Raw genomic sequence first — 26262 nt, 5'->3', positions numbered from 1 at the left:
TTAGTTGCCTCTAGTGGCTGTGATAGCAGTGAGTACAAATGAGATATAAGGCCACCCTCCAGAGGTCTTTGGGCACACCAGTGTTCGTACGTGGTGCGGGTCGGGGGGATGTGGGCTGATTGTGTGAGGGTTTTTAGAAAGTGGAATATCTGTACCGCTCTAAAGTACTCTTTAGGTGGGAAGGAAGTGTGGGAGCAGAAATTTGTCCAGTTCGGAAATTGACCATTTACTAGAAAGTTAGCTATGTTGGATAAGTTATGAGAGATCCACCACTGGAAGGGAGGCAAATCCCATCCTGGTGGGAAGTCTGGATTTCCAAAAATTGGAAGTTGAAGGGGTATTTCCGATTGCAATTTTTTGGTAAATCTTAGTCTGTGCCATATAGATAGTGAATGAGCCGTTAAGGGTGACTTTATTTTGTATCTTGCAGGAGAGAGGTGTGGAGACCACTGGAGGGCCGCCAGACTGATTGGTGATAGAAGGTCATCTTCAATGTCAGCCCAAAGGGGCCTATTGTGGTTTGAGTGCAACTGAGCCAGCTGAGCAATCTGGGCAGCTCTATAATAGTTAAATAGGTCAGGGACTCCCAAACCTCCCCTTTCTCTATTGAGAACCTGGACAGATTGTCTTATTCTGCTTTTTTATTATTTGAGATGAACCTGAAAATAGAAGTTTGAAGGTCCCTAAGAGAAGCCCTGGTTACTTGTATTGGGAGGGATCTAAATAGGTATAGAATTCGTGGCAAAAGGTTCATTCGGATAGTTTGGATGCGTCCAGACCACGAGATCGAGGGAGAGTTCCACCTTGCCATATCCCCCTTCAGCTCGGACAGAATCGGCTTATAATTTAGGGCATAAAGGTCTGCTGGGTTAGTTGAAATTTTTATACCTAAATAGGTAATGTATTTTGTTTGAAGCGATAGACCCAATTTAGAGGCTAGAGTTTCTGCACTTTGTTTGGGTAGGTTTGCGAAGAGAACCTCAGATTTGTTGATATATTTGACCCCTAAAGGGTGAGGCCAGAAAGTTTTCCAAACTGTTTGACTATTTGAAGGAGAGTTGGGATCGATGTGTGCGGAGAGGAGAGTGTCAATAGTAAGTCATCCGCAAAGAGGTTGACTTTGTATTCAGAGTTTCTAACATGTATACCTTCAATATCGGGGGAGGAGCGAATTTTGTTCGCTAGGTGCTCGATTATCAGTGCAAATATAGCAGGGGAAAGCGGGCAACCCTGTCTAGTGCCTCTCTGGATAGGGATCGGAATTGGGAAATCGGTGGGGAGTTTGAGATGAGCTACCGGTTTAGAGTAGAGGCATCTGACCGCATTTGAAAAGGAGCCGCCTATACCAGCTCTGAGCAGAGTGGCGTGCATAAAAGACCAGTCTATGGTGTCAAATGCTTTTTCCATGTCGAGAGATGGCATGGAAAAAGGGGTCTTAGAAGATCGGACTATATGCAAAAGATTGATTACCTTTCTTAAATTGTCGGGTGCCTGCCGAAATGGGACAAAACCCACCTGGTCTCTATGGGTTAGTGGACCTAATACTTTGTTCAGTCTAGCTACTAGTATGGCAGTAAGGATTTTATAATCAAGATTTAAAAGTGATATAGGTCTAAAATTTTTAACATCAAGAGGGTCACGTTTGGTCTTAGGGATAACAGCTATGGCAGATTGTAGAAACTCTGGGGCTGGAGTTTTGCCATCCAAAATGGAATTAAAGATCCTTTTAAGATAGGGAATAAGAATTTTTTTAAATTTCTTGTAATAGCTGGCCGGGAAGCCATCAGGACCAGGGGCTTTTCCATTTTTCAACTTTTTGATGGCAAGAAAGATTTCTAGGTCCGAGATTGGTAGATTCAGGGCTGCGGCTTTATCAGGGAGAAGTACAGGGGTTTTGAGGTTTTGGAAAAAGGAATTAGTTATGGAGTTGGGAGATTCTGTAGGTTTAGCAGTGTAAAGGGATTTATAGTAATCTGCAAATGTTTTGTGTATTTTGAGCGGGTCTGATGTGACCTCACCTTGACTAGTTTTAATTTGTAGAATTTTATTAGTGGAATGGGCTTGCCTGAGCTTTCTAGCTAACCAGGTATTGGGCTTATTGTATTGTACGTATACTTTTGATTTGGTCCATCTGATAGCCTTTTCCGCCCGAGCCGATAGGAGGATATTAATTTGGTTCTGGGTGTCTTGTATTTGCCTATAGAGTTATCTAGAGGGGGAGGAAGCATGTGCTCTTTGAAGTTGGGAGAGCTTGTGCTTGAGATTTAGTTGTTTCTCTGTCTTAAGCTTTTTTCGTTGAGAGGCTATTTTTATAAATCGACCTCTAATAGTTGGCTTGTGTGCCAGCCAGAGTAAATCCGGCTTAATTTGGTCCACATCATTCAGTTGAAAATAGTTAGAAAGTTGTTCCTCCACCTCCAGAACTACCTCATTATCGGTCAGTAGACTTTCGTTGAGTCTCCAGGGGGGGCGGGCAATAGGTGTAGTAAGGGAGGAGCAAGCAGTCCAGACTATATCGTGGTCTGACCACGAGCTAATCATATGTCGGGAGAACACTAGGTTGGGGATTAATGTCGCGGATAGAAGTATAGTATCTATTCTGGAATAGCTATGATGGGCCGCGGAAAAGAAGGTATAACCCCGCGATATCGGGTTATGTTCCCTCCATGAGTCAAAAAGGTGGAAGTCAGTAAGGGCTCCCCTCAGGGACCTGGCGAGCTGTTTCTGTTTCGCCGAGGGGGGTTGCTGCGACCTATCCAATGCAGGGTTAGGAGCGATATTAAAGTCTCCTGCCCAGAGGATAGAATGAGATGAGTATTTTTCCAAGTTCTTAAGGATTGCGATGATAGGTGCCATTGGTCCCTCCGGCGGAGCGTAAAGGTTAACTATGCAATACTTTTGTGACTGGATAGTACCTATCAAAATTGTGTAACATCCCTCTTCATCTTTGATACATGTCTCAAGGACAAATGGCAGCGCATTTTTAAGAAGTGTGAGGACACCTCTGTGTTTAGTGTCCGCAGACGATGCAAAATGTTGTTGGTATTGAGTGTGAAAGTATTTGGGGAATGAGGTTTTAGTGAAATGGGTTTCCTGGATACATATGATATCTGGACTGCATTTTTGATAATCCAAGAATGCTTTTCTTCTTTTGTTTGGGGAGTTTAGGCCCTTTGCGTTATGAGATATTATATTGATGTGTGTCACGGGTTGAATAATTTGGGTAGCGCTAATATGGATTTTGGGGAATAGAGCCGTGTAGGGTCACCTTCTCTCCCAGGGACCATAACCCCCCCTCCCCCCAGGCCGCCTTGTAGATCATAATCCTACATGAAAACCTTATAACATAACATTAAACTTGGCCAACGTGGCCTAACACAAGGATTAGCATATTTAATCATCATTAAAGAGGAGAACATCCTCAAGATAATGAAGAGAGCTGAGGGTAATAATATAACACCATCAGCTCTGTTCATTTGTGTGGGACAGCACTGCTTGCCCCGTCCTCCTCCGACAACCTGCTAAAGGAAAAGATTTGTTTTGGTTAATGCTAACAGATGAAGATAAAACATTTATGGTCCTACAGCACCATCTAGTGTTCAATGTTTGCTATAGCTAGAGTATTTAAATCATGTATAGATGCAAATACAAAGATCCATATGGTAGCTTAGGCAGTGAGGGGAAGGGAAGACCAGGCAAAAATAAGAGTAAAAACAGGGGGTATAGAAAAAATAATGGGGATCTATAGTGGGGGATTCTTGCCGAGCTGTGCCACTGACAAAAGTGCTTCTTGTAGGGAGCAAAGTTTGTTTGCGTGAGCAGGCTAACAGTAGCAAGCAGGGTGGTACAGTCAATATATACCATGAAAGCGACAGATCTCTGCCCATCACCTCTGCCAGGGTCTTCATGGTTTTTTGGAACCACCCGTAGCTCTGAGTTTGTTAAAAGGGGATAATCATGGTCGTCAATGAGAAAAACAATACTCACAGCTCTTGGCGCTAGGAAAGAAATTGCGTCCTCCGTCAAGGTTCGGATTCCGAGAAGCCTAAGTATGTAACTGAAGCATTTGGGCCCATAAATGGGTTAGATGTTTGCTCTCGAGGTCTGTGCCGGTCGGAAGTCGCTTTCTTCTGGAAGCCCATACTCTGGCCGGGCGCGGGGGTCGTTGCGGCAGAGATGTGGATGGCATCGGATCCATCTGAATACCGGCCTGTTCTAAGTGCCTGCGACCCTCCTCCAGTGATCTGCTGGTGTATGTAGTACCATTGTGAGTGAAGATTAAGGAAAAGGGGAATCCCCATTTATATCTTACTGAGGCTTTCTGAAGGGACAACGTCACCGGGCGAAGGTTCCTGCGCCTCTGGATGGTCGAGGGGGCCAAGTCGGCAAAAAGCTGGACCCCGGCTGGTGCCCTCGGAAGAACTGTAAGATTTCGAGCGGCCTCCAGGATTAGGTCTCGTACCTCCTCATATTGAAGCTTTAGGATAACATCCTTAGGTAAGTCTGGATTGCGCACTTTGGCTAGGGCGCGATAGATTCGAACTATGCAAAATTGAGCCTGGTCCACTTGTGGTAGTAGCGCTGAGAAAATGTTTAAGGCCGCAGGCTTCAGGTCCAGGACTGTTTCCGGGAGGCCTCTGATGCGGATGTTGGCTCTTCTACTACGATTTTCCATGTCTTCAAGTTTGAGCTCGAGTAGCTCTATTTTCTCATCTTGGTGGTCGATTTGTAGCTTATCTGCCTCCTGTGCATCAGCCATGTCGTCTATCTGTTGTTCTACTTCATCCACTCGGTGCCCCAGGTCTTTAATCTGATCTGTAATGCTCTTAACCGCCTCTTTCAGTTCAAGCCTGAAGACACGTATGTGTGTGATCAGGTCCTCCTGATGAGGCGGGAGCTGTGGAGTTTCATCCAGGTCTGGATTGAAGTGTGGAGGAGAGTGGGGCTGCCTATCCGGAGTGGAAGGAGTGCTCCGTGAAGCATGGCTGTTCCCGTCGGCCATCTTGGTTTTGCTAGGGCGGAGGCCAGTCTGTGGCGGAGTTTTGTTTGCGGGGGTGGAGGTGGTTGTTTTTGGCCCGCTCTTCTCCCTTCCTTGTCCCGACATGGTGGGAAAGCAGGATCTCCCGGTAAGAGGGTAGTAGGAGCGCTAATTCTAGCTAGGTAATGTGTCGGCAGAAGAACGAGGTGCGGAGCGGCAAGGACTCACATGTGTCTTCACCAGCGCCGCGCATGCGCCCCAGAACAATATATTTTAAACTTTACCAAAACAGGTTTTAAACCCACACCGTTAATGCAAGTGTGTATATAGAACCATTTGTCTATGTCCGCTAATAAAGCCAAAGAGTCCTTTAAGGGAATTTGAAGTGAAAATAAACTTATGATACAATGATTTGTATGTGTAGTGCTGCTAAGAAATAAAACATTAGCACAGATATGAGTCTTATTGTTTCCAGTACAGGAAGAGTTAAGAAACTTCAGTTATCTATGCAAAAGAGCTTCTTTGAGCTCTGAGACTTTATAAAGTCATGGACAGCACTGTCTTTTGAAGCACTTAGCTCAACTGTCTCTCATTGTTTCTTCTTTGTTTATGGTTTTTCTGCAGAGAAATGTTCAAAGTGTCATTAACCTGCTCTGTGAAATCATTTAAAATGCTGAGTGTATTGTGGAAACTGCAACTATTAGAGAATGATGCAATGCTATAAAAAAGCCATATACGGTACCTGAAATTAAAAATAGGACACTTTTTTTTGTTACTAATATTCTATTAATTATCAGTATAACACAACCAATTCATTATATCATGAGTTTTTTCACTTCAGTGTCACTTTAAAAGGACATTATCGATTAAAGAATTTTTTTTAATGCTGTATGGTATGCTGGGTACACACGATACGTTTTTCCGCTTGATAGATGGATCCGATAGATAATTCCTGACATGTCCGATATTCCTTCCGATCGATTCTGCGCTTGATTTCTCACAGAAATGAATGGAAAAAGATAAGAAAAACGAGTGGAAGATAAGAGAATCAGGCGCAGAACCGAGTGCAGATTCGAGCAGATGGAGAGAGCACACTGCGCATGCTCAGACTAGTCGCGGCTGGCCAAAGTTATGGGACCCGGTACTGAAGCTGGAGAAGGCGGAGGACAGCAGTGTGGGAGCGATCCATGTGTATCAGGCTGGAGGAAGCCCCAGGTATGCATAACACTTTTACTTTTAATCCTCTGAAGATGTTAGGAGGGTTGGGGGCGCCTCTTAGTCTTAAATAGCAACGAGTTAGTGATGGCTGGGGAGGGAGGAATAGACGGACGCACTTTGGTACCTCAGCCTTGGGTGCTGGAGGACCTTGTACCGGGCTCTGAATATAGCTTGAGATATAAAAAACAAACATACAATAAGTCCAAGACACACTAAAGGTGTCCATACATCAGGTCAAGAGTGTGCCCGATTGACAATGCACCCAATTTCGGGTCAAAAGTGGTTACAGGTATCGATCAGACATGCTGCAAGATGTAAGGGCGACATGCTTGATCAGGTGTGCGGCGGAAACAGCGTGCAATATCGGGATGAGAAAAGAATGTGAAAGGAACCTGTGTGCTGCTGCTCCCTTAGCCTCTCCATGTAAAATGTGCTCCTCGGTGTCCCATGCAATATAATTTACCTGTCGGTGTCCTCTGCTAGCTCCGTCCACATACACCCACGCGATTGCTGGCGTATACGTTACGCTGGCCACCACATGGGGTGCATGTATGTGGACGGAGCATGGAGCCAGCTTCAGACACCGACAGGTTAAGTATACTGCACGGGGCACTGGGGAGCACATTTTATACTAGGGGGAGACGGTGCCATGGGCTTTGAGGCAGCGGATGCAGCCTCACAAGGGTGATTGAGAGATTTCATGCTGAAATCAATTGGGAATCTGCCTGCAGTGTTTGGGCAGCCAAAAGATCTCTCTCCTATCAGATTTAGTCAGAGAGAGATCTGTCTCTTAGTCGATCTGCCCATACATAGTCTGATGTATGGACATCTTAACTTTCAGGGGCGGATAATGCTAATGTAGGCATTCTATTTAAGTGTACCGAAGCTCAGGTACGCAAAATCAGATACTATTGAGGCTTCTCTCTCTATTCTAATGTCCCCTGTTGCTGAGCATGGCCCCACGGACGGTTAGCAACAATGCCTTGATCGGGACCGCGCAGCTCCTCTTCCTTATTCATGGCCATGAAATACCCGACTGAGCCCACCCATGCATGCACAGAAAGCCTGAGCCGCGGGCTCCATGCTACTGCGCATGAGCAGGCGGGGTCACGTGGTCATCAATACGGAAGTAGAGCTGCGCGGCCCCAATTTGTGGGGGGGGGGGGCGCCTGAGGCTTCCCTCTCTTTAGGGTAAGAACTTTTTTGAACTCAAGCTTTGGCTCAGGTTCACTTTAAAGCAGTGTAAAGAGGAGCCGTCAGTCATAATATCTCGGGGAAAAAAAACTACATATATAAGTAAATAGATACTTGCTCTACTTACATAACATACATATTGCACTGTCCACATTTTGATTTATAGTGATTTTTCTATAGTAAAAAAGAGAAAATCCTTCTTAGGATTTTCCATTTTTACTATTATGAAGCCAATCCTGACATAATTTCCTCCCTTACTCAGTCTGTGTATGCATTGCCCATCCTCCTACCAGTCTTCAGATACTCCCACCATGATCTGCATTAGAAAGTGCATTGTCTCAGCATGAGAAATATTGGCCAATCAGAGAGAAACAGAGGTGTGGGAGGGGAAAGCTGGAGCGAAAGAGGCTTCAGCCAATCAGGCTGAATTTTATTTATCTGAGGGTAAAGTAAAGAAGAAAAAGAAAACCCAGCATGCCCTGCAACTTCCGTTGTGCGGCAGATGCACCAAATGAGAGCCAGGGAAACTGGGGAATGATCTTTTATGAAGAAAAGAAGAGTGATTTTTAACTTTTGGATTGCCTGGTTAGTATCCTTATTACTTGTTTACCAGATAAACTAAAGAATTGATTTTTTATTTTATGCCTGACATTTACGCTTTAAAAGCAAGGGAAAAAACTGATACTTAACTGCATAAAACAGAGCTTATATGGGGGATTCATTCTCTTTTTTTTCTCTCTAAATGCTTCATAGATGTCACCAAGTGTGGTACGATTTCAACAACATTTACTCTCGCCACTGGTGCAGCTGAAACACAGTAAATACACCATATTCTGGTGTAAGGGATCATGCATGCTGCTGCCAGTTTATGCATTTATGTGTTTTTCCAATGCTACTTCATCAGTATTCTGGGCAAAAACGTGTTTTCAAACTGCCACCTGCATATGACAAAGCCGCCAAGCTATCTCTCTTGTCACCATTGCACCATGTATATGTTTAGATGTGTTAATTGCATGTTACTTGCATAAGCCTTATACTTTAACCAAGACAGTGACTAGCATAAGTACTAAATAAATGCACAGTGACTTATGACTTGTTAGCTTGCTCAGGGAATAGCTCACCATTATTGTTACTGCCATCCACTTTGCCCACAGCTTTATGCAGTATACAGCAGAATGTTGTCATCAGTCTCTAGAAAACTTCAGCAATGGCTTACACTTGGGTAATGGGAACTGACAGTAAATGTGGAGTTTGGGTCAGTCAGTTCTAATTACAGTCTTTAAGGTGCATGTGTTTCAAAGGACATGCAATTAAACAACTGTAAACAAAAGGAATAACACATACATTTACAAAACACTATATAGATGATTGTTTCATACAACATAGGGCAGTTCAATCACACTGCACAGCTACAGGTTAGACAAGTAGGGTCCACAGGTCCACTGTTTGCAAATAATGCCAACGGTAAGTTATGTTTTGAGGGTGGTATTAAATACAGGGTATACAGAGTGCTAAGGAAATAAACGTCTATCAAATGGAAAGGTATGGAAACTGTGCCAAAACAGTGACAGACCACAAGTCCACATAATGCTTAACAAAGAGAGAAGAGAAAAAAAGAAATGAGTAGAAAAACGTAAAGTTAGAAGCACATCAAATAATAAGTCTTAAATAACTCAAACAACGAATGCACTACCACAAAGAATTTAAGTCAGATGTGTCTATAACATTCTCTCCTTTCATACTTCCATTCTACATATATGAATAGCTAATGTACACCTGTAAACTCCTTTTTTATTTATTTTCATGATTTTTAGCAAAATGCAAGAGCAGCCAAGTGTAGATGCAACTGAAAACCTCAAATCTTTTTTTTAAGCACAGAATAAAAAAAAATGCATAAAACATTGATATATATATAACACTTGCATACATACATACATACATAAACAGTGACATTATTTAAAAAGCCTTACTAGTTTCCACATACTCCTGAGAAGCAAATATGAACATGGAAAATCAGTATATCAAGAGGTCACACAGAATTGCCATTCTTTGGGCTTTAACTTCAGCATTTCTACAGCATCTGTTAATGCTTGCTTATACCAACTGCTTAAAACTATGTATTCATCCTACCAAGTGCAAGTTTCCTTCCTCCTTTAATGGTGTAGAATACTTACATTGGCTATGAGGCCTGCAGCGGGTCGGGTACCCGCGGGTTACGCTAAATGCGAGTCGGGTGCGGGTACCCCAATTGTGGGTGCGGGTCAGGGGTAGAGAGTTGCAGGTGCGGGTTGCGGGTCTGCAGGCGCGGGAAGTCAAAACTAGCATAAAATAATTCTGTATCTTTTGCCTTCCCAAAATCTGTGATGAATGCTGACACCAGAATACTTTCTTGCTGACTTGCTTACTGCTTCTCATCTTTAACCACTTCAGCCTAACTGGACGAAAATTTTCGTCCAGGTAGGCTGCGCGCACTCCCGCGGGTCGCGCGCACTCCCGCGGATCCCCCCCGTGCGCGCCCCCGCGGACCACCAGCCCCCCCCCACCCCCCCCCTGCTGGCCGTTAGTCCAGCGATCAATGAAAGGGATTATAACTCCCTTTCACTGATCGGACCCCCCCGGAGAATAGCTGACAGCGTCTCTTCAGACGCTGTGGCTTTTCTGAGCTCTGGTCTTTCTTCTTCCTGGGAGAGAGATTGATCGTTCCCAGGACTTTTTGACTGTGGCCATCTTGTGGCCAAATAGCAAACTACACCAAAAACACACTTTGTATTAAATAAATACATTTTTAAACATGAAAAATCCCCTGTTTACCTCCCACACCAAAAAATACCCACATACAAGTTTTAATTAAAAATTTTTTTTACAATAATAATAATAAAGAAAAAAACATAAATAGTTACCTAAGGGTCTGAACTTTTTAAATATTGATGTCAAAGGAGTATATCATTTTGATTTATTAAATTATGGGCTTCTAAATAGTGATGGACGCAAATTGAAAAAATGCACCTTTATTTCCAAATTGAATATCGGCGCCATACATTGTGATAGGGACATAATTTAAATGATGTAATAAGCGGGACAAATTGGTAAATAAAATACATAGGTTTTAATTATGCCAGCTTGTATTAATTTCAAACTATAATGGCCAAAACCTGAGCATTAATGATTTTTTTTTCATTTCTTTCTTAATATTCCTGTTAAAATTAGTTTAGAATAAATTAATTCTCAGCAAAATGTATCACCCACAGAAAGTCTAATTGGTGGCGGAAAAAACAAGATATAGATCAATTCATTGTGATGAGTAGTGCTAAAATTATTGGCAAATGAATAGGAGGTGAAAGTTGCTCAGATGTAAAAAATCTCAACCCTGTAGGCTGAAGTGGTTAATGCCAGCAGACTCCTTCCTGCTCTCAAGTTGAGACCTCCCCTCCCCCCATACTAGTGCATATAACTGGGAACATGCCAGCGTGACATTGAAGATGTGTTTTTCATAGATGGCCAGAAATCACTGGGGCATGCTGGGTTAGAGGAAAAGGTGTGACAGGAGAGCTCTGTCTGCTAGTGACTGGGGAGATTTTATAGGACAAGAGCTAGAGAATGTTCTGGCATGTTCGTTAAAGCTGGAGGGAGGAGGCAGAGAAGCACATGGCAGATAGAGAAGCACATGTGGAAAGATCTGCAGACAGTGTCGCTGCATCCACAGCCATCTAACACACAGGTATGTTTTTTCTGCATATGACAAGAATAATTAAATACAGGATTTTATCAGACAGATACAAGACAATGAGGCAGATTTATCAACACAAGTGCATGCAAAATGGAGGGAAATCTATTGCAAAAGTAAGACAATTGATGTGTGCTGGTTTTTATTTTCTTTTGGTTGTGATAAATCTGCTCCAGTTAACGTCGATTCTGATTGGTAAGTCCTCAGTAGGTGTGCATGTACAGTATATTTGTTCTTCCTGCTTAAAAGCCTTGTTGTACTCTCATGCAATCCTGATTTTCTTAACCTTAAGCTGAGCTCGGGGTAACCTGCGCAGGAGGATTGCTCTGGCCCTGCTGGGCCGATTTTCGCAAAAAAAATTTTCTACACGCAGCTAGCACTTTGCTAGCTGCGCGTAGTACGCGATCGCCGCCGCTACCCGCCGATTCGCCGTGCCGCTCCCCCCCCGACCCCTTGTGCAGCCTGGCCAATCAGTGCCAGGCAGCGCTGAGGGGTGGTTCGGGACGTCTATGACGATCGGGACGTCCATGACGATCTCCCATCATTGATGGCGATGGGAGAAAGAAGCCAAGCAGGAAATCCCGTTCTGAACGGCAAGGGGGTTGGAACGGCAAGGGGGTTCATTAATTACTGTTTATTTTACTGTTGAGCTACTGTAATAAAGAAAAGATAATTTAGGGTGTATATACACATTCAATTTGGATTGGCCAATTGTCTTTCAATTTTACATCTCCCATGTAGTATGAGAGATTAACTACTCAATTTGCTCAAAGTCGTTACAGCCGCACGACGCAAAGCAATTGCACATACTTGTACCCACATTGAAAAGTTAATTTTGGCACATAATATTTCTTCTTAAGCCTACACGTTTTTGCACAGGTAGATCTGCCAAGCACCTTCATTCAGCAGTAGCTCATCATTAACAAATAAAGGTTCTAACAGAAGTAATTGCACTTTGGGTGCATACACACACACACAATTTTGATTGGCCGTCATACCACATGGTTTGTGTATATAAAAAGGTTTTATTTAATGTACAGCTCCCCAATGTTGCTATAAATGTGTACGTTAAAAGAAAATGGAAAAAGCGGGTTGCGGGCCGGGTAGCAGGTCGAGTGCGGGTCTGCAGGTATTAAATTTAGCTGATAGCTGGTTGCAGGTCGGGTAGCGGGTATGAAAAATTGGACCCACGCAGGCCTCTAGTCTATGGTACTAAAGTTCCTTAAATGTTTTCCAATACATCTCTGGATTTACTATGTGATGCTCTTCCATGAAATGTTTTGTAGTTGCCAGGGGTGAAACAAGAGCCCCTGGGATGGCAGGGGGACCAGGTGTTATGGGGGCCCGCTCCTTTTCCTATCCACCTTGCAGAGCATTTACCTAGCTCCTCCTCCCAGAAGCCACATGTTCTGTGCTGCATATACGGCTCCCGATCATGTGACAACAGTAGCGGTGTAAGCAACACAGAGTGAGTGGCTGTCGGGAGAAACAGGAGACGCACGGGATCAGGTAAATATAGTCATACAGCACTGCTGCATCAATCTGGGTGGATAGGTGGCATCTGCAACACTAGCCACTTTGGAGGGGTATCTACATGGGGCGCCCCGGATAATATGGTTTGCTAGGGGGCCCGGGCATCCTTTGTTACACCCCTGATATTTGCTTACATGCAATCTTGAGCTTGATCTGACGGAAGTGTAGCTCAGTGTCATTCATCCTCCTGAAACTGGACCCCTGAAGACCGAGTTTCTCTGCAGAAACATACACTTATTGGGGAACTCAATCTACAGATAACGAATTGCATCAGAGAGCACTTTAAAAGCCTTCTGAAATAATAATGGAAAAGGTGTACTAATCCCCTGAACTGCTTATTTAGCATATGGTTTTAATACTTCATGCTATGTATTTTATTTCACATAGGTGAACAGAAATTAAAATAAAATCACACTTCTTATAAGAGCTATTGGTTTCTGTTTTATGTCAAGCAAATCTGGGTCAGACGATTACATCCAAGACATGAAGGCACAATGGCGTAGAGAGTAGCACTCTTAATTATTGTGGATTAATAGATGAGCTGCAGCCTTCTAGGCATACATTACTGAAGATGCATCCCTGGAACTGAAATCTGTACAGTTTACACAGTAGTGGTATCCCCCACAGTGCTTCCTCAGAGGCCCACTTTTCAATAGTTGATGGTGAGCACAGGAAAATGTCACGTGACCCTTGTGCAGGTATGTCTCTAGAAAACCAGAAAAGGCTGAAAGAAATGAATATGACATAACTGTCTGCCATATCTAGCCCTTACCATTCTCCACTAGTCAATCACATCCTTATATTCAAAAGCTGGAGTGAAATTGAAGTTGCCCACAAATTAGAGTCTAAAGGGACATTTGATCACTGGTAACATATCGCCCATACCTGTTACACAGTGTCAGGGGTATTCACAAGAACTTATTTACCTTCCTAGTCAGCAATTTTAAAAAAGGACAAGTGATGAGTTCACTGAGATATAATAAGTCTTCGAACAGACTCCATCAGATAGGCTCATTTTTATGGCATGGTGGTATAGTTTGCAGCACTATGGTCCCTGGTAAAAATCTGGGCCAGGACACAACCTGCATGGAGATTAAATGTTCTTCCCATGTTTCAGCGAACACTTCCATTCCAGCGCAGGAGACTTGGGCGCAGCCGTGAGTAATTTCAGCGCCGTCAGAAGACGGAGCTGAAGTTACTTATAAAACACTATAATTCGGTCTCCAGCAATTGCTGGAAGCAAATTATTTCATTCCCTACCATCCATGGCGGCTTGGAGGGGGAATAGTATTTAACGTGGATGGGAATTTGTGCAGGAGCAGGATCAGCCATATACCAGCTGTATCCTGCGCCCAAGTCTCCTGTGCTGTTTCAGTGGGTTTGCTTCGGCCACTCCAGTCTCCTCCCACATTACAAAACCAAGCTGGTGAGTTAACAGTTACCCTCTAAAACTATTCTTAAGGTGCCCATTAACAATACAATTTTTCACTAAATGCGATCTTTCGATGTGATTTGAATGATCGTAAGTAATCTGAAGGCAATTATCGATTGTTCACATTTACTGAAAGATTCTTTCTTTAAATGTGATATTTTCCAACTTTCGGATCGATTTTATCCTATAAAGCAATAGACCAAAGAATCGTTCACCATCGATTGCCTTGCGAATTTTCTATACAATTCAATCGCATCGAAAGATCGCATTTGGGGAAAAAATGTACCGTTAATGGGCACCTTTACACTATAATAGAGATACTATAATATAATTATGGTGAGGATTAGATTGTGAGCTCTGAGAAAAAGTTAGTGACATAACTGTGAACTCCGTAAAGTGCTGTGCAGAACATGATAGATCTCTATGAACACATAATAAAAATACAAAGATGGCTGCCAAAAACTACCCCCACAGGCAGATCATCCCCCCCCCCCCCCTTCCCAGGAAAACTCACACATTTATTCTTGGTTCTAAGGCCTTTACTTCACATACAGTATGTAACTTATAAAAGTCAGGTTTGAAGTTTATAAACGTTTTAGGAACAAAGATGATGTGCAGGGCCTTAAACTGGATTAACATTAGGTACTATAATACTATAACCATTTTAAACGCAAGGATTGTGTTCAAAAGTGATGCCCTCTGAGTATTGTATTCATTAAAACATACTAGGTGGCAGGAAAAATTAGCCGTGTGGTGCAGCATAGGAAAATACAGAGCAGATACTTTTACAGGGCCAATCTGGGCAATTGCCCAGGGCCCCAGAGATGGCTGATGGGCCTTCAGGTCTACCCCCAACAGATAATGGTCCCTATGGGGGCCCCTGCAGAGTATAAGTGTACTCCTCTGCTGCGTGATTGCTGAGTGCTGCTGTGTGCACATTCATTCACAAAAAGAGAAACACATACTACACAGACACACACACAGACACTCCGCAGATAAGAGCAGCGTAGTCATGGCAGCAGCATGTGGAGAAGAGGCAGGTAGGTCCAGCCAGGAGAGCCGTGAATAATTAGGAGGCAGGTTCACACACTCCCAGCTATCCATCCTGTGCGTCTACTGCAGTAGCAAAGGAAGAGTGTGAGAAAGAGCCTCTAGCTTACCAGTGAACAGTGCTGCTGTGACCTAGAGTTTTCTGCCTGAATTACATGATTTAGGTTTGCATGATGGTATTTCAGGCAGCAAACTCTAGGGGTCAGCAATGCTGTTCACTGGTACATTAGATGATCTTACAGACCCTCATGATCTTTCTCACACTCTCTCCCTCTGCTAATGGAGAGCTGCGTGTGTGATCCCGCCTCCTAATTATTATTAGCTGCTGTCCTGGCTGGCCCTGTCTTCTCTGCATGTGCTGCTCTGATTAAAGAGCCATACCAGCCGGGCGCTCAGCAGAGATAGCTGGGCGGAGCACCTGGCTAATAGGGCCTGGGGAGAACACTGTACTTTGAATTTGGATAACACACACAGGATAAGAAACAATCTTTGACGTGTTATTCTTTGATAGCACCAAGTGGAAATTCACTTTGGCACCTTACATGACATTTTTAACGTATATAATTTTAGCCTTGATATAGCTCTATCTTTGTTCCAATGAAAGTAATAGTTTAAGTACTTTAGGTAAGGAGTAGATGGCTGGGAGACAAAGAGCATTATTTGCATTAAGAGACAACTTAAATGTATATATATTTTTTTGTATATCCATAAATGTTTAGATTTATACGAATAAAAATTATATGGTGATTCAAGGTCTTACTACACATAAAAAATCAATATAATACAGCAGTTGGATTATTATATATTTAAAAATATATCATAAATATGCTTCCATATAACTTAATAAATTCAATTTTATTTTTTTCTTTGCATTACCTTTTCATCGTGGGAATCCGGCTGGAGCAGGCTATGTTGCTGAATAGCCATAGGAGGTGGGAGTGGCACAGCATCAGGACCTTCTTCGCTTTCTTCTTCTCCACAACTTTGCATGCCAGATGATGAAGATTTAGAAAGGGTACCACTACTGAGCCCTTCATTTCGCACACGCTACAAGAAATATTTTAAACATGTTTTGAGTCATGCAGAAATTGTTGTGGTTACAGTAGTATATAATAAAAAAAACATTTAAAAGTGTTTCCATTGTCGCATGTTTCAATGAAAGGAACACCGACATACCATAATTGCCTGTCTCTTTTCCAAATGTTATTAAAAAAATTATTTCTTTTTTAAAAAAAAACAAAATTAAAAGCATATCATGCAGAATGAAGAAAGTAACCTTTTTTATTTACAGTTAGGCTTAGAATTTACCGATAAAGTATACTAAGATTGTTATCTGTTGTACTCATGTCGGTAAGACTACATATGGTACAAAGATCACCAGTAAATTGTCCTCATCTCAGGTTGTCACCAAATCTTATCCATGGCTTCCAGAAGGCTGTGTAAGCCTAATATTAAATATAAATTATTTCTAGTTCTTAATCATATAGATTGAATGTGAGACTAACAATTAAAAAAGGTCCCAGCTTTACACTCTTCATGTATCTAGTGACTCCCACTCCCCCTTCAGCCAATGCCCTTTTACCCTCTAATGCTGGTGTTTATCTACCTGTGATTTCAAACCAAACAAGAAAAAGCACCATCCATAATTGCAATGTCATTAATACCTAATAAATAGCTAATGTGCTAGAGTAAAAGCCATTATTAGTCAATCACAGAAAAAAAAAACTAGATGAAGCTGATGTATATATACACTTGTAATTTAAATGTATTAAGTCTTTATAAAGACTAGATCAAGACTCACAGACAAGCAAGAGTAGGGGAGACTGGAGGGAGCCCCTGGGGTCATTGCACAATGCGTGTCACAGGGAGATTCTGCTTAATCCTTAGTCCTGTGCTCTCTTAAAGGAATACTATCGATGTATGCATTTATTTTTAAATGCTGTATGTTGTAGCACACATTATGGCAAGTACTAGGAGCAATTTGATTCCTCACACAGCTGTTCCTCTCAGCTGTAAAATCCTCCGTCAGTTTTGGCGTCAGTGTTGGATACAAAATGTATCTAATACTGAGCTCCCAGAGGGCTAGACCATGTCTTTGCACAGGGGAGTTGCTATCAACTCCTCAGTTTATAGTTTAATTATCACCTTGCTGAAAGAATCTTATTGATATGGTGGTAGGTAAGGGGTTAAAGATTCTAGCAATGTGTGTTTATTATCTTTGCTTCTCTTGACTGATAAAGATACTAATAATGCTAATTGTAGACAGTGGTCTGCCCCTCTCAGCAGCTTGTAAAGTGGATGCAGCCTGGAGTGAATCACCTCAAGCAGACAGCAAGTCTGAGTGTAAACACAGACTCGTGGTATAGCTTGTTATATTCCAGCAATATTACAGCTCATTTAGTTACCTGTTATCACCTCAGATCAGCCTATTTCTCCTCATGTCTGCTGCATGCTGTGAGTGACACAGTGAAATATATTTGTGAGCTGTGTGACAGAGTAACCAAGCAGCTCAGGGTGACCCAAACTACTATGAGCTGTGTGAGAAATGAATTTTTAAGCAGGGATAGCAAGAGAGAGACCTGGGTGAATAAATAAAGTGCCCCTAGCACTAGTGGTAATATGTACACTAACATAGAGTATTAAAAAAAAAGTCGTTTCAATCGATAGTATTCCTTTAATAACCCTAGCCGCAGCATACTCAGCGCACTTCTGATTTTTGGTAGCTAGTGATTCTTCACTCACCCAATATTATGGCACCTCAACACACCCACACACCCAACATAATTTGTGTTCCTTTGACACACCACCATAATTTACATCGTTTTACCTCCCTCCCTGTAACAGGTGCCAGTATATTGCCTGGGACCCAGCACACGCTGCCAACCTAAACACCAGGGCTTTGGAGTCTGAGTCAGTGCCATTTTTGTACCCACTTCAAAGTCCTACAAGGGCTCTGGAGTTGGAGTCAGAGCAATTTTGGGTACCTGGAGTTGAAATCAGTGTTTTCAAAAGCTGAGGAGCCAGAGTTGAGGTCAGATGGTTTAGCCCTGCTAAACACACAGAGTTAGTTCCCCTCCACCCCTTATTGCCTTTATTACTGCTTTAAGCTCATTCTGACTGAGAAGGTGTTCATATGTTCTTGGACACCTTTAGCATAAAAAAACCTTCAAAAATGAGTATTGTTTGGCAAAATTACTTAAAACATATCATTAAGGAATCAATATCTCATAGAATACTAACCTCTTCAATAGTCTCATCTTGTGGTGTAGCAGCACTGTCATCAGAGTCTTTCTGGTAAGTAGAATCTGTATTTTTTCGCACATCCCTACTTTTTTTATGTTTGTGGGCCAATTTTTTCACTTGTCCATCAGCCTTCCCACTGCTAAGCCTCCTGACAGGACTTGTCAGCCATTTCCTCAAAGTATTACCGGGTCGTTTGGGGCCTGGCGAGCTCTGTGTGCCAACTATATGGGGTTGTAGAGAGTTTACAGAGGATGGTGGACTAGCATCATTTCCAGAAACTGAATAGGAGTCTGTACAAAAGAAAATGGAAAATAAATAAAGCAACATAATCAAGTAAAAATGACAAGCCCTTATCCATTTCACTTTTACTCCTGATTCTTCTCCCAGGAAATCATTTTTCATCTAATATATGAAATAACTTTTCAGCACTTAGCAATTTAAAAAGTAATAAAAAGTAGGTAACAAAAGTAACACCAAACTTATGTTGTGAAATGTCATGCATTGTGGGAGCTTTAAAGGTATTCTATTGAAAAAAGCTGATGTGGAAAAGTTAATAGGATATGGACTGAAGTCTGACCCATACATGAAGTAATCTGACTATATAAAGTTTAAAAAAATAAATTAAAGAGGCACTAGTGTTTTTCAGTTACTGTCATAAATTGCGGGCGCAACGGCCAGTGATAAACATAGACTTCAGAGAGTCATAACTGACGCAGAGAAGATCATCGGGTCGCCTCTTCCACCTCTTGATCTCCTCCACTCCGCTAGGATGATGAAGAGAGCCACCATGATCTCCCGGGACCCCTCCCACTCTGGCAGTCGCTACTTTGAGCTCCTCCCGTTGGGCCGCCGCAACAGGACCTTACCATCCAAAACCAGGAGGCGGGAGAATACCTTCTTTCCCCAAGTGGTTCGGCTGCTTAACACCAACCTTCCCCCCAGGCCCGCCTACTAGCATGCCCTAGAAAGGGCGGTCAGCCTGTTCTGGTCGCTGCCCGCCCTGGTTCTCACTGCCAAGAGTCCGGTAGGGGGTTCATTGTCATTGCTACCATAACCATTATTAGGATTATGCCTATCCATACTACTATCAGCATTAGTGTTGTTGGACTGTTCCCGCACAGATGGAATACACACTAAGGCCTGGAACCCACTGAAATCAGCAAACGCAAAACGCAACCGCTAGCGTTTTGTCTGAGCGGTTTGCAAGCGGATTCATGTGCGTTTTTGGTCATGTTTTGCAACATTGTATTTTTTTGCCCAGCGGGTGCGTAGCGTTTTGCGTTTTTATCCTGATTGGTCCTGTGAATTATTTTTCATTTTGTTACAGTGTGCTGAACCGCAAAACGCTAGCAAAACCGCTCAGTTTAGGTTTTGCTGAGCGTTTCCGCTAGCGGTTCAATACTTTACATTGAAGCGCTAACGCTCCCAAAATGCTGCAGGTTCTGCGTTTGCATTTCTGAGAAACGCAAACGCTCCTGTGGAAGTTGCCCCATCCATTAACATTAGCCCAGCGTTTTGGCAAACTGCTAGCGTATCGCAGTGCTGCCAAAACGCTGCCAAAAGCGCTCCTGTGGGTTCCAGCCCTAACTGTTGAACTGTTGATCTGGGACTGTTATTGAGAAGGCCTTATCTATACCATGTCTGCAATTCGAAATTTGCACTAATTGTTAAGTTGTATGTGTTGTGCGTCTGTCCTCTTACACTATGTCTATGCCATGTGTACCAAAAGCAATTCTGAGTATAGCTCCGCTGTACTTGGCGAAATAAAACGGATTCGGAAATGATTTTTGCAAGATAAGCAAGGTTTAACATAGTTAAATTGGTTGGTAAAAACTAATCTGTACACTTATATGACTGACATGAGAATCTCCTCACCAGCTGAGTTAGTGACGCCCAGCTAATTTACTGATGCTGCCACTGCTAGCAGATTACAATTGCAGCAGGCTCATCTGGCTGTTGTGTCACTCTCTCCTGTCTCCCTGTGAGACTGAGATAGCAATCTCCTACCTCCCAGTGCTGCTGGCTGTAGCTCTGTGAGTAACACTGATCTCCGGGTCCCCTGCAAAAACACAAAGATCACAGAGCAGAGCCAACTAGCCAGAGCAAAGTTGGGTGTGAAGAGATGGACCTGCAAAACTGCAGGGGACCCCGGAGATCAGCGTTACTCACAGAGCTACAGCCAGAGAGGAAGTGACAACAGAAGTTTAGCTGCTACATTTGTAATGTGCTAGCAGCACATCAGTAAGTTAGCTGGCGATGAGAATCTCTCAAGAAGTCAGTCATATCAGTGTACAGTAAACAGCATCAGTACGGGCTAGAGATAAGCAATTTTGTAATGCTAACAACAGGAGTGATATACTTTCTTTTAAAACAGTTAAAATCAATAATGCAAGTAAACTGCAATACATAGCAGTACTGTCGTAGAGGTAAGCAGCAACAGCAACAACAGTTGGTCTAGGATTCAGGAGCAGGTGGGGGCTTTTGTTAATTACCCGTTTTGTTTTTGTGCCCTTATCCTGAGGCCTCCAGGTACTGGTACATGATCTAAGCAGTCAAGCTGGAAGTGGGGGGGGGGGGGGGGGGGGGAGTTGGATTTGTGCAGTGTAGGAACTGAGACAATCACTGGGTACTCAGCCTGCAGGAAAGCTGTGCTGAGTATTGCAGCATCTCTCCTGAACACTAACTGAATAATGTGGAGTTTACAAGAAGTGTCCTGATTAGTAACAAGACCCTACAAAAGAGGTGCCGGAATTGTTGAGAACATTAAGTAGACATGCTGTCCAATGCAGGTTTCCCTCAGGTTTTGCATTACTGGTGGGAAGTGGATAACGGTCTTATTTTCAGAACTTGTGTAAAGCTGGTCATAACATCTAGCGAGGTTGCAGCCCGACTGACCATCCGAGGCAAAGTCATGCCAGGTAAGCATTTTTACACAGTTGGGCACATTAACAGTTGGGGGAACACTGGCGGAATTGGTGCAGGCTTCACAAGGGCGATTCCCCAGAGATTTCATGCTGATATTGATTGGTAGTCGGTAAAGCTATGTATGGGCAGCCAACAGTTCTCTCTTTGATCAAATTCGATCATAGAGAAATCTGTATCTTGGTCGATCTGCCCATACATCTCTAGATGAATGGGCACCTTAAGTTATATGTGATTGTATGCTACTTTGTCCAACAATATCCATGGAGGATGGGGGCGTGATATTCTTCTAGTATACTTCTAGAGTGTACCATCTCTCTCTCTTTTTTGTTAAATGCAAATGTCTCCTAAGCCCATTCTTTTGTCTTCTCTTGTGAAATAGCGAAGTAGCTTCTTCAACAGAGTATGCCGAGTAGAGTGTGACTATGCTGCAAATGTTCTGCTCCAGATACTCCATACATCTCCATGCACCCTTTACAGAGAACTCAAACACAGCTAACATCATTAACTAAGTTATTGTACCTTTGTGATTGAATATGCCCTCCATTTCCATGCTACTCCTTGAATGTGCCATGCACAGTGAACTACAAGGAACTAATCCTTCTGCTGCTGGAGATTTGTCAGTAGTCCGAACCAAGCACCAATCAGGGCGATCATGTTGCTTCTCTAAAATCTCAACAGTCTGTCCCCGCTTTATTGTCAATTCATTGCTGTTGGAAGCAGTAAAATCCTGGATTACCACAGTCAACTCACAACCCCCAGAGAGCTGTAAAATAGAAAAGATGAATTTATTAAAAAAGATTTTCATGCTTTATGGATACTTGTAGAAATGGAAGCATAATGATATTTGTGATAGAAGAACTACTCTTATTTGGGTATTCTTAGCTTACATTTGCCTTTTACTGTTTATGGTCACTCTAAAGCTAGGCATACACAATACAGTTTGTTATAGATCAGAAAAATGATAACTTCTTTTGGATATAGATTGATTACATGATCTGTCCCCTTTCACCAGTAGACAGTCACTTTAAAAGGGACCCTGAGCGGTGCCTGAAATTAAAAGAGTACACTTACCTGGGGCTTCTTCCAGCTCACCGTAGGCGGCGAGGTCCCCCGGCGTCCTCCTGGCTCCTCTCCTTGTGCCTCTGCCGGCCCGTTACCGGCGTCACCCGTGTCAGGTGTCGGGCTGGTCCTTCTTGGTTAATGACGCATGACATCATCAGGCCGGTGTGACAGGTCTGCGCATACGCGGGTTTTCCGTGCATGCGCAGACCTGTCACGCCGGTTGCCGTGATAACGCAAAGCGGCCAGCGTGATGACGCCATGCGTAATTAACCAGGAAGGGCTGGCCCGGGTGTCGCCAGCGGAGGCACAGGGAGAGGAGCCAGGAGGACGCCGGGGGACCTCGCCGCCTATGGTGAGCTGGAAGAAGCCCCAGGCAGGGGCGTAGGGCCCGTGGTCGCAGCGGTCACCATGGCGACTGGGCCCGCGGGTGGGAGGGGCCCGAGCCATGCGTGTTTACTTTCAAGCTTTTTCCAAGGGAGGCTGAGACAGAGACAGAGAAATAACTGGGCATCAGCTTCCAGCTATTTCCCTTCCTCCAATCAGTATGTTTCCTATGCTGAGGCACCTCTCTCCAGCCAATGAAGATGAGAGGCTGCCAGGCAAGCCCGCCCACAAACAATCCCCGTACACGCTGAGAATCAGCAGAGTGGAGGGAGAGGCTGAGAGCAGTCTGCAGCATGTCGGGTGACTGTGAAGGAACGCTTCACTCATCCTTGCTTTGTCCTCTTCTAGTTCTTCTCCCAGGCAGCAGAAGTCATTGGCACTCTAGAATGTCAGTGCATAAACGAGCTGCCAGACGCATGTAGATGTCAGCTGGGGGGAGACAGCAGGAGAGGTAATCTGAGCTCAGTCTGCACTCTGCACTTTTTTTTTTCACTGTCAGTTCCGAGTTGGAAGTAAATCAGGGGAGAGAGGAACAGTGCACAGTATGCTCCCTCAGAAACAGCTTGCACTCCCCTGCAGACTGACTGACAGAAAATCACCTCTCCACCTCTACTGCCTGTATATGGTGTGTGTTTTGGAGGCAGCCAAAAGGTTTTTCTTATGTACAGGGGATGATTTCTAGTATCCACTATCCCCCCCCCCCCCCCCCCTCCCCAGGTCTACACACGTTGTAGCCTCTTTGTGTACCACAGAGCACAGTACAAACAATGCAGCAGCAGTGATCTGCACCCTTGATCTGCTGCCTCAATAATGCATGCTGGGAGATTTAGTCCATGTATGTGACTACATGTCCCAGCTGGGTAACTACATGGCAGTGTTTCTCAACATTTTATTAGTGTGTACCCCTTTTAAAACCCTGTACTTATCGAGTACCCCCTAGCATAGTAAACATGATCACAAGTACCCCTTGACAAATATATATTTAATCGTAGTACATAATAATTGGTTCTAAACAAAGTGCAAGCATTTATTATTGCTTTTAATAAGCTAAAATACTAATTTGGTGTTGTTTAAATAAGAATTATAATTTTCTATATCTCTAAATTTGTTATTCTTGGTTAAGTATATCAAGCCCGAGTACCCCCTGGACCCATCAGAAGTACCCCCTGGGGTACGCGTACCGCATGTTGAGAACCTAGGTGTTAAGGCATGAATTGTGGCGGCAGGGGATGCACAACATCGTTGCAGCTGCTTTGAATCAGTTATGTGGCACATAAAGATGCCCATATAAGAGGTATACTGTATATATTAAGCAGGAAATAAAAATTGGCTGGATTTTTGTTTGATTGCTATTGTCTGCTGGCCTTAAAACTGAACTGTACTAGTAAATTATCAGGCTGGATAAACCGTTTACATTTGTGATATGGTTGTGTACTCTGTAATGTGCTGCAGAAGATGTCAGCTTTCTAAATACATAATATAATATAGTAGGACATTAGACTATGATTATGTTAGGATTAGATTGTGAGCTCCTCTGGGGACGTCAGTGACATGAGTATGTACTCTGGAACGTGCTGCAGGAGATGTCAGTGCTATATAAATACATAATATGGTAGGACATTAGACTATGATTATGTTAGGATTAGAGTGTGAGCTCCTCTGAGGACAGTCAGTGACATGGCTATGTACTCTGTAATGTGCTGCAGGAGATGTCAGTGCTATATAAATACATAATAATAATATGGGAGGACATTAGACTATGACTATGGTAGGATTAGACTGTGATCTCCTCTGAGGACAGTCAGTGAGATGACTATGTACTCTGTAACGTGCTGCAGAAGATGTCAGCGCTACATAAATACTAAAAAATAATAATGCCCACAGCTTAGCCCGTCCGACAACCCAACTTAAAAGTACGCTTCTGACTTTTGTCCGTCAAAAATGAGAAATTAGGTTGGCAACCCTGACGCCAGAGTCCTGTTGCGCCCTGGCATGTCACTGCTCTTCTAAGCAGCTGCGTTACTGTTCTCCTCTGCCGCCCGTCACTTTTTGCTAGCACAGCACCGCCCCCTCTACAGTAGTTGGCATTGCAATGATCTTCGGCTGGTCTGGCTCCTCCCTTCTTCCTCGAGTGAGCCACAGCGCAGTCAAGAGTGCGTACGGCCCATGTGATGTGCCTGTCCTGCAGGTATTGGAAGAGGATTTTTTAGCCTGGCCCTGGACAGTTTGGTCTCTTTGGCTTGCCTGTTCCCTCCAGTTGAGTTCAGTGGACTGTCTGGTGTAGAGACAGACAGTTTTTATGTTAGTAGCTGCCTAACTTTTATCTGCTGATTGTTTAACCTGTTTCTCTGCCACCCCCACCGCGTGCACTCACTCACTCACTCACTCACTCACTCACTCACTCACACACACAAACACACTCACACACAAGTGTTGTGCGCTTCATGTAGCTACGAGAAGGTAGCTACTTGTAAACATCATAATTAGACAGTGCTGGCCACGGCAGAGGAAGAGGGGGTTAACTTACCATGGTGCCATCTTAGCCTATGCGCTCCCCTCGCGTTCCACATCACTCACATGTTTCCTTCTTCTGGGCTGAACGAGGAAGCATAGGGATGACACGAAACATGATGTGGAATGCAATTGGAGCCCTTCAGCTAAGGTGTCAGCATGGGTAAGTTAACCCAACCTTCCCTTCCTCTCCCATGGGCAGTGCTAAATTAAATTTAGATTACGAGTAGCTACGTATTAGTAGCTACAAGTAGAGCACAATGCTAACACACATAAACAGTGAATAGTGGTTCTACTCCCTCGTACGCTAGTAAATTGGTGCAGGGAGTGGGTGTTGGCACGTGGGGGGGCCCATATCCAGATTCCGCATCGGGGCCCAGAGGTCTATAGCTACGCCACTGGCCCCAGGTAAGTGTACTCTTAATTTCAGGCACTGCTCATGGTCCTTTTAAAGCTGGCCATACATCTATTGATTTTACAGCCCGATCGACCATCCACTTTGGTTGATGAGCAGTGGCTGGATAGTGTACTGGTTAAAGGACATCTGTAACAAGGAGGCTGCCATATGTATTTCCTTTTAACCAGTCAATGTTTTAAGTAAAGTATATCAAAAAAACTCCGACCTGCACAGTTTCAAAATAAAATACTACATTTATTGAAAAAAACTAAAACATTGGCGCTGCTGGCAGCTGCAGCCCACCGTTTCAGGGAAATAAGCTCTTTTACGAGCCATCCAGCAATTTTTTTTTAATAAATTCAGTATTTTATTTTGAAACTGCGCAGGTCGGAGATTTTTTTGCATTTGAACCCGGTTGGTACACTGGGAGGGCCCAGCACGTTTCTTTGCCAGGCTCATGAGTGTCAATCCTCCACTGGATTGACATAAGTACAATATATCTACGCCCCCGGAGACTTCAACTTAGCTGCAGGGGCATAGATATAATTTTCTCGCAGCTCCCGCCACTGCGCACGTTCCCACTCACTTACTCGCAGCCGCCGGTTATCCTG

General features: G+C 43.5%; 1 protein-coding gene across 9 annotated transcripts in view; it reads right to left on the bottom strand.

Moving 5' to 3' along the window:
* TRIO (trio Rho guanine nucleotide exchange factor) overlaps positions 1 to 26262 on the bottom strand; it is a 322942-nt gene that overhangs the window by 87993 nt on the left and 208687 nt on the right. For 7 of the 9 annotated variants that reach the window (XM_068236605.1, XM_068236606.1, XM_068236600.1 and 4 more), the window contains exons 34-36: positions 21817 to 22060; positions 18370 to 18662; positions 16006 to 16176 (exon numbers count right to left, since the gene is read on the bottom strand). In XM_068236605.1, coding sequence (XP_068092706.1) covers positions 16006 to 16176; positions 18370 to 18662; positions 21817 to 22060 — 708 coding nt within the window. Of the gene's footprint in view, positions 1 to 8528; positions 8981 to 16005; positions 16177 to 18369; positions 18663 to 21816; positions 22061 to 26262 lie in introns of those variants that run through there. The other 2 variants (XM_068236608.1, XM_068236609.1) reach the window with 2 other exon arrangements.

The sequence above is a fragment of the Hyperolius riggenbachi genome, chromosome 5, assembly GCF_040937935.1.
Source record: "Hyperolius riggenbachi isolate aHypRig1 chromosome 5, aHypRig1.pri, whole genome shotgun sequence".
In the NCBI taxonomy this organism is placed as follows: domain Eukaryota; kingdom Metazoa; phylum Chordata; class Amphibia; order Anura; family Hyperoliidae; genus Hyperolius; species Hyperolius riggenbachi.
The sequence above is the reverse complement of the archived record's forward strand: the minus strand, read 5'-3'. Positions and strand labels throughout refer to the sequence as shown.